The 12,801-nt window shown below is 40.7% G+C and overlaps 1 protein-coding gene across 1 annotated transcript in view; it reads right to left on the reverse strand.

Annotated features, from left to right (window-relative positions):
• LOC127501913 (1-phosphatidylinositol 4,5-bisphosphate phosphodiesterase beta-1) overlaps positions 1–12,801 on the reverse strand; it is a 68,777-nt gene that overhangs the window by 32,575 nt on the left and 23,401 nt on the right. The window contains exons 3-4 of the mRNA XM_051874225.1: positions 10,756–10,824; positions 302–442 (exon numbers count right to left, since the gene is read on the reverse strand). Of these exons, the coding sequence (XP_051730185.1) occupies positions 302–442; positions 10,756–10,824 (210 nt within the window). The remainder of the gene's footprint in view (positions 1–301; positions 443–10,755; positions 10,825–12,801) is intronic.

A 12,801-nucleotide genomic window follows, 5' to 3' on the forward strand; every position in this document is an offset into this window, starting at 1 on the left:
ACCTTATTGTAAAGTGTTACCAGGATTTGTTTGTGTCTCTGATGACGTGAATCAAATGATAAAATTACTGTATTTTTTTACAGAATAAATCTCGTGTAACTTTTCATAAAGCAAAATGATAGATTTCAAAATGGATTATTTTGTGAAATTCCTTTAGGGAGTGTGTCATTTAAAAAGACACTGAAAGTTTTGAAGAGATGCTTTGAGACGAGCGACGGCTGCGCTGCGGTCCGTACGCTCCTGGTTACCGTTTATTTTGATATCTCGTTTCTGTCTTTCTCTATTGTTGGAGCAGCGTTACCTTGGCCACCTCTTCATGAAAGGCCACAAAGTTCAGGTAGGTGATGTTGACCATGTCCGAACCACTGACCACTGTGAGCGTCCGGTTCTCCATCTTCCCCTCCAGAGTCCCCACATCCAGCAGCTCTCGCAGCTTCGCCTCCTGGGGAAAAGAATATGCACAAAACTGGAAAAGTCCTATAGGATATATCTGGTCTGATGTGTTGCTGGATTGATCAGTCCAGTGTTCCAGTGTGGATCTCACTGCACTGCAGCCACAGAAAGCACCAATGTGAACAACAATGATGGACTGCGTTTCTCAAAAGCATCGTGAGGAAAGTTGATGGTAGAGACTATTGCTGGGGATGGTTCTACGATCTACTTAAGCTTACGATGCTTTTGGGAAACGCAGCCCTGGACTGCAAAGCTCTCAATGTGGAGCGCCTGACAGACAATAAAAATGAACTGGACAGCATATGCATGCGTAATCAATAAAAAGAAAAGTGCTGATTTAAATGACTATCAATCACACGGAGCGCCTGCGCCCGGACTGACCGCACAGACATTCATCACCGGCTGAAAAATCACTGATCATCAAGCACTTTTAATATAATACTGAACAAAGGACAGGTTTTATGAAGGGTACATAAGGAGCATAAAGGGGATCATCGCACAAAACCTGATTTGTTATTGAGGAGAAACATTTTTAAAGTTTATTTCACACTTGTAGGAGCCCAAAAAACAACTAAACTAACCAGTCAAACTACGCCTCCTTCATAAACTTCCATCAGAATGTAATAATGCTCCACCTGTGAAATCACACAGACGTCACCAATCCCTTATTTTTCATCCATCTGTCATATAGAGACACTTTTATCATCCAATAAATCTAACTCTACATGTTTGCTTGTTGAATATTCTTCATTCTAACGCGTCACATCGCAGAAGTAAAATGACCTGCCAACACGTTTCATAACTCTTCATATCCACCGCTTCTTGACTTCATTCACACAGGAGCAGGACTAAATTAGTGCACTGGTGCATTGTGGGGCTTTTGGAGGACTGGCCTTAAAGTTCTGTTACCATGGCAATTGAGGCTCATGGCCTGGCAGGGGACCGATGTCTCAAAGCCAGGATCCTGTGTGTGTGTGTGTGTGTGTGTGTGTGTGTGTGTGTGATGGAAGCGTGAAAGGAAAAGCATTTACAACAAAGAACTTGCAATGACTGCTCTGAACGGTTCCTCTCTGCCGTCTGTTGATGGTGACAAGAGAGTCTAATGTTCCCATGTTCAGCAGAAAGACGCTCACAGCTGCTGAAATAACCTGCTTTGTGAAGCGTTCAATGACATTCACTTTCTGAGATGGGACAGCACTGACGCATGGATTTTTATGTCATGTTTCTTAACCCTTCAATTTCCTCCATAGTCAAATGGCATCTGTTTTCTAAGATTAGTTTGTCTGTTTCTACTCTTTAGTTTTGACCTCAAGTGATTCATAATGTTAATCTGTTTTACTGATGTCAGACTGATTCAAAAACATCTTCATTTGAGTCCATCAAGACCGAAATAAAATAAAAACAAATTAATTGTTTTTTCTGTGACTGTTCCTGGTCAAATTGCACATCATCATGCATCATGCAAGGCAAACACAGAATAAGCCATATATATATATATATATATATATATATATATATATGACTTTCATATATCAGACTGTCAGTCTAAATCAGATTTTTGAGCATATCCGATTGAAATCTTACAAATTTAAGTGTGAATGGCTACAATTTTAGATCAGATTCCAGTCGGATACACAAATAATCAGATTTGGACTGACAGTCTAAACGTAGCCTTAGTCTAGGGTTCTTAACTAATTTTAAAGAACCCTTTATGACAAAAAGGTTCTAAATAAGTAGAGATGTCTTAAATGATCACATAATACTTTCATGTTTAAAGTGCACCTATAATGCTCCTTTCACAAGATGTAATATAAGTCTCTGGTGTCTCCAGAATGTGTCTGTGAAGTTTCAGCTCAAAATACCCCACAGATCATTTATTATAGCTTGTCAAATTTGCCCCTCTTTGGGTGTGAACAAAAACACGCCGTTTTTGTGTGTCCCTTTAAATGCAAATGAGCTGCTGCTCCCGCCCCCTTTCCAGAAGAGGGCGGAGCTTTAACAGCTCAACAACAACAAAGCTGGAGAATCTCACGCAGCCAAAATGAGGATTGTCAGTAACGGTGTTCAGCCTTACATTGTTCAAACCGGAGTCGACACTGATGGAGAGACTCAGGAAGAAGTTACAACTTTTAGACGTTTCTGAATGGTTAGTGGATAAATTTATGTAGTTGCTGTGGAGTTGATTCAACTCATCCACTAGCATGTGCCGTCATGTTAATCTTTTGTGTTGAATTGACCCTCGTTTGTGAAGCAGTCCGGTGTAAAATGACGGCATGACAACAACACTCTACTACAACAACTCTTCCTCTTCTCTAAAGCAGCCCAACATGGCCCCGCCCCCTTTGTTGTGTGTTCTCGGGGGTGGGGTTTATGTAAATTTTAGGGTCAATGATTTCACCAACCCGGGAAGAAGCTCGTCGTAGTCCCTACCAGCCGTTTGTTGTAGTCCTTAAACAGAATTCTTTAAAAGAAAATATCTCCCTTTGCATTGAACTGAAACAGCAACACATTAACTAAAGTTAAAAAAGTGAAATCATAATCAACCACCCCTTTAAGGGGTTATTTACATTTTTTTCTAGTGATAAACTATGTCTACGAGCTACAAAACAAAATTAATTAAAACTAAATCTATAAAATGATCCTATGATGAGAATCCCTAAAAAGGTTCTATATATGAAGCACCTGAACCCTTAAACTTTTCTTCTAAGAGTGTACAAACACAAATATAAGAGCCCTTCATTATCAAATCAAGTGTTGATGGCAGTAAGACAGGACCAATCAAGCAGCGGTGGAGACGGTCAGTGGTCTGCATGTGTAACTCAGCTCTGCACTGTCCATCCATCAGAGCACACGCTCATTCCTGCAGCTCCACGGTAAAGGTCAGCTCTTTACTGGCCGACTGTCAGCCAACGCTTCACTGACCAAGAGGATTCCACAGACTCGCTTAATGACCGCTCGCTTCAATCCTCAATTCGACTGTTTAATTAAGCAGAAAGCAGCGGGCCGCACGTACGGTTGAGGCCCGTCACAAATGACAGCTCTGTGCTTGAAGAGTGGAAGCAAAGCTACGGCGAACACACTCCAGTCTCTATAATAGAGAGCCGTTTGAAGCACCTTTGGTTCAGTTATATTGTTGGACTCTTAACGACTTATAGTTTGATTAGTTCAAGAAGGTGAAACACTGAATTTCAATGCAATGAAATGAGGGAAAACAGGAACTAGTTTCTGTATTCAAAGTGCCTTTTAAAAGAGCAATAATGTTGAAGAGTCTCGGTATCTTCTGTGTCTCGTGTTCCTCCTTCAGTGTGATTTTTCAGCTGTTTTCTGGTCCAGCAGGTGAAAACGGTGCGTCTGATTGACAGCAGCTCACACTCCTTAACACACACATGATCTGAGGAATCATTCATGACTGCAGCACAAACACACACACTCTACTTCAACACTTAGTGATGAGGAACAAAACCACTACTAATAAAATTCACTTCGATCACATATTCCTCTTTCTTCTAAATAATCAACTGTAATTCTCCTTTAGCAAGCATTTGTACTAGCCGATCCTGGACTTGTCCAGCCCAATAATATGATGAGCTCAACTCTAACCTGATGTAAAATCCTTAATGTCTTATTCAGCACAATGTGAACGGACTGAGCTGATATAATGCGAGTCCAGTCTCTGCTGCCTCTGTGGATCAGCGTTTCAGATCAGAGGCTGTAACTGTGAGGAGAGTCAGAAAGACATTTACAGGAACAGAATCACAGCAGCAAACGCACATTCACTTGAGATGGAAAGTGACACAAGAAAAGAAGTCTTGTTTTCTGAGAAATAAAGTGAATTTATGCTTAAAAAAGAACAGATCTGCAAATAGGATCAGAAAAATTATTTGATTTAGATTTTTCTGACCCCAGTGACAGTTATTTCATCTCGTTTTAAGCATAAACTTGCTTCTTATTGCAATAAAAATATGGTTGACGCTTTACTGCATTGATTTTACAGACTGGCAGAACACCACTAATATATAATTATAGGTATTTGATGAATAATTTATGGAAAGCGTCTCAATAATGTGAATTCAGCCATTTTACAGTAAGGCTGAGAGCAGCTGATGGCAGGTGTGAATGAATGAATGAGGCATTTATATAGCGATTTCATTTATACTACTGTACACCCATGTGAACATCATGTGAAGGTGTTACTGACAGCAGAAAGATGCCGCGGCTGCGCTGCTTGACTGTTTGTCCTCACAAGAATGCGAGACTCTTGACCAATCTACAGTTATGAATGATTCTGGACACAGCTGAAGTTTATACAGAACTTACCATCAATGCGCTAAAACAGGAAACAGGCACGGAAACACACGCGAGGACTGGACATTTACCACAACACAGCGCTCCATTACGGCAGCATAAATCACATTTACTGTTTGAGATAAAGAGACAGAAGGGTTTGTTATCAGAGTAAATATATACTTTGTTTCTAACTGTCTGTTGATTCCAGAACAACATTTGTGTTCAGTTCCAATTGCTGGAGAAACATGAACGGTTCGACGTTCTGGAGATGTTTACTAAGCAGATAAGACTGCAGTTTTTGAGTTAAGATGTTTCTGTAAAATTTCCCGCACCAGATAATGATGCAGCTGTTTGCTTTGAAGCAGTCTGTAAAGCTCTTTATAAAGTTCACTTGACTTGACTTGTCAGAAGTGACGTTCCGAGAGCTCACCGACAATATGTCTATAAACAAGTTCTCAAAAAACCTTAATACTAAGACCACAGCCACAAACAAAGTCACAAACTTGATTCTTTTTCAACTTCACATCTCCAAATCTACCTTTACAAAATGTTAAGTGCCCTCAGATAATCACATAATGCTGTAGGTGGAATCATTGAGGGGTCTCATGACATGAGCGACACTTAAAACAGCTCAGTGTTCACAAGAAGACTTCCCTCTGATGGACGCTGTCTGGAATAACAACCACAACACAGCAGTATTTTCATCATAGCATAGTGCCAACACATGGTACACACACTGACATCACTGACATTAGTTTTAGTGGAGTGTAGACCAGAAAGCAGAGGTGGCAGAGACAATCTGTTGAGCCACCGGCTCTGACCATCGAGGAGAATGTAATGGATTGTGTCTTCTATTCATTGGACAGACTTCAGCAGAGGCCCCGTAACGGGGGACGGTTAGGCCAATTCCAGTTCCCTGAACAGAGACGAGCACAATCTTGATGGGCCCAGGACAATGAACGGTCTAGGGGACCCAGAAACCCCTTCAGGACTTCAGAGCTGAATAACCAACTCAAACAGAACCACTAACACAGACTGTGATTTTACCAAGCAGGACGTGTTCAGGGACAGTCTTGAAGAAAGCTGCTGAAACACTGCAGGAGCCATGTTCAAAGCTGCTAAAATGAAGATAAACACACGTGTGTGAACCCACAATTTTATACTAAATCTAAACTCTTCTAGATGATCTACTCATACACATTTTCAATGCTGTCTATAGTCTACGAGCTTATGGACTACAATTACTGGCAGAAGAATATTTTATTCGTGTCATGCTTCACGCATCTAATCCGCGGTAAACTCACCGCCTCTCGTAAAACATGAAGAAATAAAGAAGAGGAGCGGAGTCATACTTCCAGAACAGCACTGGACATTGACAAGACTAGAGTACGGTTAACCTGCCTGAAACAGACCTGTACTACTGCATCACTGTCATATTTCTGTGGCACGTGTCTTTGCGCGTCAACAAAGCAGGACATTTTTCATGTGCTTTAAGTTCCGTAAGGTTTGTAGACCAGGAAACAACAGTCTCAATGCATTTGTGCAGCTTCATCAGACACTAACAAACAAGGCTCTGTTCTGCTGCTGCATTTTCAAAGAAAACAACAATCTGCCAAAGACAGAAACACAAAATCACTGCTAGCAACCAGGAGGCAACTCTTGCCGGACGTGAAGGTTGGTTGGTGTTGGTTTGGTGCCCAGGCAATGGTCTGATGTGGCGTGGCTCCCACTGTGCTTTGTGTTAGAAAGGGACCCAGAATGAAAGAGGCCGGGAAAAGACGGGAATCTGCAGTAAAACTGTCTAACGATGGCCAGGCCTTTAGAATTAAAGCTTAGCATGGTAGCTATGGTTGCAGTAGCTTGAAGCCCTGACATTACTGCACTATTACATCATGCAATCGCAACATTTACTGCTTTTTGCCCAACAGCCAAGTGCAAACAAAAGGTGTATTGAGAAGCTACACAAAACATTGATTTATTCAAGCAATATCACACAAAATAACCTCAGTGGAAACACAAACCCTTGTCATTTATCAGAGGATTTTCACGCGAAGGCTGTGCAGTGCACTTACTGAGTGTCATGAATTGGCATTCAGCATCCAGACAGATACAGGCACAAAGGAGTTCTTCAATCTGTTCATTTTACATGTTCAAAATATTCATGGTTTGGAACTGATTTGCTGTTAAAATTGGGATGTATCAATTTTCTGTCAGACAAATGGTCATTTTAATCAAAGTTAATCAAAGAACAAAAGACAGAGAGAAAATCACTGATTTTGAATAATTATTCAAATTCTTACTTGAATGCTACTGCTTATTTCATATTTGTTCTTATTTTTAAGAACAAAGATAAAATAACTGAAATTAAATAAAATAAAATATAGTGCCTACTTTGGCCTTCGGCTTCTTACGGCACTTCAGTAAACTCATTAACCCCTTCTCTTCCTTTTCTATAACAACCAGGCATTCTCATGCAAACATTCAAGTTTTTGTACTTTCTAAATAGTTTGTAGAAGTTACATCTGCTTCTGAGCAAACGTGGATAGAAGAAGTCTGAGTGTTCAAGCTCTATCCTTTAAAGCTGGTTTTGAAATGCAAACATGTTGAGTGTATCGATCAAAGAGCCGCAGTTAATGCAGCAGAGCATGAATCAAAATCCCAAAGGGCTATTCATATTGAGAGTCAGTGAGAACTGTGCTGATTCAGGTCAACTGAGTCGACTAGTTTCTACAGTGAAACTACATTAAATCCATAAACTTTAGAGGAAATAGCACAAGAAAGTTAGCCAACATGACAAGAGAAACTGCTCTTTGGTTTGTTTGAGCTCTCGTCATCAACATCTGAGAACTTTGAATGAAACATCCATCACCAACTCATTTGGACCTGCAAGCATTCAACTTGATTTTCCCCTTTAAAACAAGCAGTCAGACTCAGAGAAACACCAGCCCACCCGCTGAGAGAAGGTGCGGAAGACCAGGTGTGGCCGTCACAATTACCCAGACTTCCTCCTTCAGTGGATCGAGCCTTCTACGGTTTCACCATCATGGGCGAGTGTAATTCGAACAGGGCTTTAGGGAATCTAACGAACAAACCCGAACAAGGTCCTACTGTATAGAGAGGAATGCGGGCAGATCCGCTGCTGGATAAAGGGTTTTGTCAGGCAGGTCGTCTGACTGTGAGAACCAGATACGACAGAGCTGGACTCTGAGCCTTCTGTCCGCAACAGATTAAGTGCAATTAAATTGATTGACTGCCTGGAGAAAATGAGTTGTGCGCATCAGTCCATCAGTAGATCGAGCCGTTCTGAGCTTTCAGGCCCTTCAGCATTCATGCAAGACAATTCTTACAATTATGAAACCCTGCTGTCAGTTTCTCTCAATTGTGTCCGTGATTACTGAGATCTGCTTACAGTCAATCTTGCTGTATCAATGACTAAAATATTTTATTGTAAATTATTCCACTTTTGTTCCATGGGCTTCATTCTTGAGCAGGAGCTCTATTCATCACAATGTGAAGCTTGTGTTCAACACAACATTAAATCAGTGGTGAAGACTGTGAGATCGAGACCTTAGAGCAGCTTTATCAAGTAAAGCAAACAGCTTGAGCAAAACATCGTTTACATTGCTCTAGCTTCTAATCTAACTTTCTAAATGTTTTTGGTCCCCATAACGAAATTTGAATTGTGGCTCAGGTGTTCCCTATGTTGTGGGTATTCCCAAACGCACACACGCGCACACACACACTCACACACACACACACACACACACACACACACACGTGCACGCACACACACACACGCACACATGCGCGCACACACACACACACGTTTGTTTTTGTGAATTGTGGAGACATTCCATAGGCGTAATGGTTTTTATACTGTATGGGGACATGGGGTAATGTCCTCATAAGTCACCCTCTCCTTGTAATACCTATGTCATACCCATGTCATTATACAAATACGTGTCCTGATATGTCAAAAAATGCGCACACACGCACACACACACACGCACGCACACACACACACACACACGCACGCACACACACATGCACGCACACACACGCGCACACACACACAACCAAATGAGAAAATAATTTCCCTCCTGTTGTGTTTTCCTGACACATATTTGGATGATTAAGCCACAGCTGCTGTTTTCTCATAAGGACAAAGAGCTTAATCAAATTAGTGTAACATACGAGAGGGAGGGCATATGCTAATTAACCTATGTTACCTGGCCAATCCACTGCACAGGACGTCTGGTTTCCCCAGACAACCTAAAAGTACTATGGTATTACACAATAATAATCTTTTACATTGTGATCCTTTTATTTTTTATATTTGGCATGTTTGTGTGTGTAACAAGCAGAGTGTATGTGCGTTGTGCACCCGCATATAGACGCATATTTCTAACACACTCGTTAGATAACAAAAAAAAAATACTGCGCCATTGACATCAGGTTTCAGCTCGTCAATGGCATAGTATTTTTTTGTTATCTAAAGAGCGTGTTAGAAATCGTCTATATGCGGGTGCACAACGCACATACACTCTGCTTGTTACATACACAAACATGCTAAATATAAAAAATAAAAGGATCACAATGTAAAAGATTATTATTGTGTATATAAAGATAAAAATGCTTTGGTGGAATCCGTCTTGTCCCGTAGATGTTCTGTTCACACGCTTTAGCCTCTCACACGAGCAGATCCGTTTCCTCACTAGAGAAACATTTAGTTTTTCCGCTTGCAAATTCCTCCACGTAAATAGTGAATCCACCATGGCGCGAGGGCAACTGGCTTTTACAGGAAGTGGGAGATGAGACTCTGGTTTATTGCATGTTACACCCAAAACACACCCATGACTCATTAAGAGAATAGGGACGACCCTTTTAGACCATGCGCCGGGCGCACCGACCGTTTTTCCCGTCCTTAAACTAGCAAAAGTGGATTCGGACACGCAAGTGCATCTGCGCTGTGTGCTTCAGACCATGTGCTTAGATCGTTAAAATAGGGCCCTGTGTGTCATGATGTGAACGGACAACATGCTAAAGCCCAAAACATTAGATCAAACCTGCTCACATACACTGAAATAAGCCTGAACCGGCTGGAGTTCTGTTCTCTGAGCATGTGGCCGAAGGGTGATTTTATGGGACAACAGGCGTTTGGAAGAGAGCATCAGCATTTGAAACATTTGAATCCCCTGTGAGTGTTACAAATCGAAGCATCTAAAGCTCATTGATCTTTATAAATGTGTTCATAGAAACTATATGTGTCTGCAACTAAATGCTTTCATTTAGACGATGTGAAATACACACGTTTCTCTCTCTCTCTCTCTCTCTCTCTCTCTCTCTCTCTAGCCATCAATCTTTGACCCTGCTGTAAGGGCACAATCATGACATGGGAAACTGTATTTTCCTGTGCCACCGCTGCTCTGTAAACATCAATTGGACGTGTCGACGCTCGTCTAGCTCGCTCACATCCGTTCAGCAGCTCTTTATCATGACCGGTCTCAGACCGCTGCTCTCTACAATGACACTGTTCTCACATCAGCACTAATGAATGCTGGAAACAGGAAACCATTGGCTCTTTCCGTCTTTAAAGCGCAATCTAAAAGCCTTGATTGACCGCAACTATATGCTGCGAGATGTGCGGACGCTCTCTTGATCGGCAAATGCGTTATGTTTTTAACAGGAAAACTGGAAAACTATTTGAAAGCCATTAGATTGTAAAGGAAAAGTGTTTTCTTAATGTTTCATCCACTACATATACAGTACATGAACACCAGATTTATTAAGCTATTTGTGGAAATCTTACTGGCATATCCGGTGCAGAACAACTTTGCTTCTTCTCAGCATATTCCTCTCTGGATATATCTACATTTATAATCATACAGTATTTGTGCCAGGAATGAAGAGACAATAACGTCTGTTCATTTTCATATTGTACAAACATAAAGTCAGCTCTGCTCTGCTCAGGAGAACTAATGATTGACGCAGACACACATTTAAATGCTGTATTACCTTTGGCATCTTGGCAAATCTCCCATTTCTCGTATCCTTGATGAGGGAGACGTCTAACAGCTCGGTGTCCTGCAATCACAAAAGAGATTTATGAGTATTATGAGAACAGCATGTTTAGACTTGCGCCCACAGCACAATCATAAAAGACAATAAAGTAATAAAACAAAATAAATATATAACCATGACATATGATGGAAAACAGGTTGCTTCTTGCTCTTTTCAAATAAAAGACTGTGTCTTAAAACTTCAGTAGTGACAGCGTAAGGGTCAGAGGTCAAGCACAGTGGTTCAGAGCACAGCACTGGAGTCTGAGAAACACTGGTCAGCCAATCATAACAGAGCTCATTAACATACAGAAGTCTTAAACGGTCTGTGTGATTGTAAGAGACAAAGAGAGGGTGGGAAGCACACTGTTGGGTGGAAAAACCTCAGATAGCATCCTAATGAGACCTCCGGACTGAAAGCAGCATTAACCAGGGCCGCCCTTACTCTACTACCACAGCTTAGATATCAGCAGGACTGAAGGACATTTAAGGTCTGAGAGAGACAGAGAGGCTGCTGGGAGTTTACTTCAGACAGTCATGGTCACTGTGAACTGTTGTTGCACGTAAAAGAGCTGCATGTAGATTCTTCTAAATTGTATTTTTGTGTTCTGCAGAACAAATAAAGTCATAAAGTTTGGAATGACAGGGACAGTAAATGATGACAGATGATCATTTTGGGCAGAATAATTCCTTCAAATGCAGAATAACTGATTTAACTTTAACTCTCTAGTTAGCGGTTATCAACAGCATTATCCTGCTGTAGCACGGATCCAGTTTGGTCTTCTGCTCTTGGACATGACGTTGTTTACTGTACTGAGGAACAACAAAGGGTTAGTAGCTTTTCTGTATCTGTCAGAGGTCACTAGATTTACTAGGCCACACACTATCAATCAACTCTAACCCCCTGGTTAAATTGGTCTCTAAAACAACAAGTGCATCACGTTCAGAACCTTTTGTGCTTGTGTCTCTGAGAAGTGTTTAAAAGAGTGAGACAAAGGTTTAAATAAAGTCTGTGTTTCATAAAGGAGTGCGAGTGATGCTCTACAGGACACCAATGACACACGGCCAATCCTGTCGTCTTCCGCTTCTTCTGTTCACAGCTGAAAGAAACATTCAACACAGCTGGAATGATGAAAAGTGGCATTTATAAGCCGTTGAAAATAGTTGATTTCTGTTCCTCTTTTGTTATTAAAGGGTCAGTTCACCCTAAAATAAAATTTCTGTCATTAATTACTCACCCTCATGTCGTTCCACACCCGTAAGACCTTCATTCATCTTCAGAACACAAATTAAGATATTTTTGATGAAATCCGAGAGGTACAGTGGCAAGAAAAAGTATGTGAACCACTTGCAGAATCTGTGAAAATGTTAATAATTTTAACAAAATAAGGGAGATAATACAAAATGCATGTAATTTTTTATTTAGTACTGTCCTGAGTAAGATATTTTACATAAAAGATGTTTACATATAATCCATAAGACAAAAAAAAATAAATAGCTGAATTTATTAAAATAACCCCATTCATAAGTTTGTGAACCATTGATTCTTAATACTGTGTGTGGTTACCTGGATGATCTATGACTGTTTGTTTGTTGTGTGATGGTTGTTCATGAATCTCTTGTTTGTTCTGAGCAGTTAAACTGAGCTCTGTTCTTCAGACAAATCCTCCAGCTCCTGCAGATTCTTCAGTTTTCCAGCATTTTTTGCATATTTGAACCCTTTCCAGCAGTGACTGAATGATTTTGAGATCCATCTTTTCACACTGAGGACAACTGAGGGACTCAAACACAACTATTAAAAAAGGTTCAAACATTCACTGATGCTCCAGAAGGAAACACGACGCATTAAGAGTCGGGGGGTGAAAACTTTTGGAATTTGAATATCAAGGTAAATTGTATTTAATTTGTCTTCCAGGAAACATGCAAGTATTTTCTGTTGCTTCCGAAGGGCAGTACTAAATGAAAAAAAAATGATATTCAAGCGAAATAAGAAAAATTTGGA

Source organism: Ctenopharyngodon idella, chromosome 20, assembly GCF_019924925.1.
Source record: "Ctenopharyngodon idella isolate HZGC_01 chromosome 20, HZGC01, whole genome shotgun sequence".
NCBI classification, from domain to species: domain Eukaryota; kingdom Metazoa; phylum Chordata; class Actinopteri; order Cypriniformes; family Xenocyprididae; genus Ctenopharyngodon; species Ctenopharyngodon idella.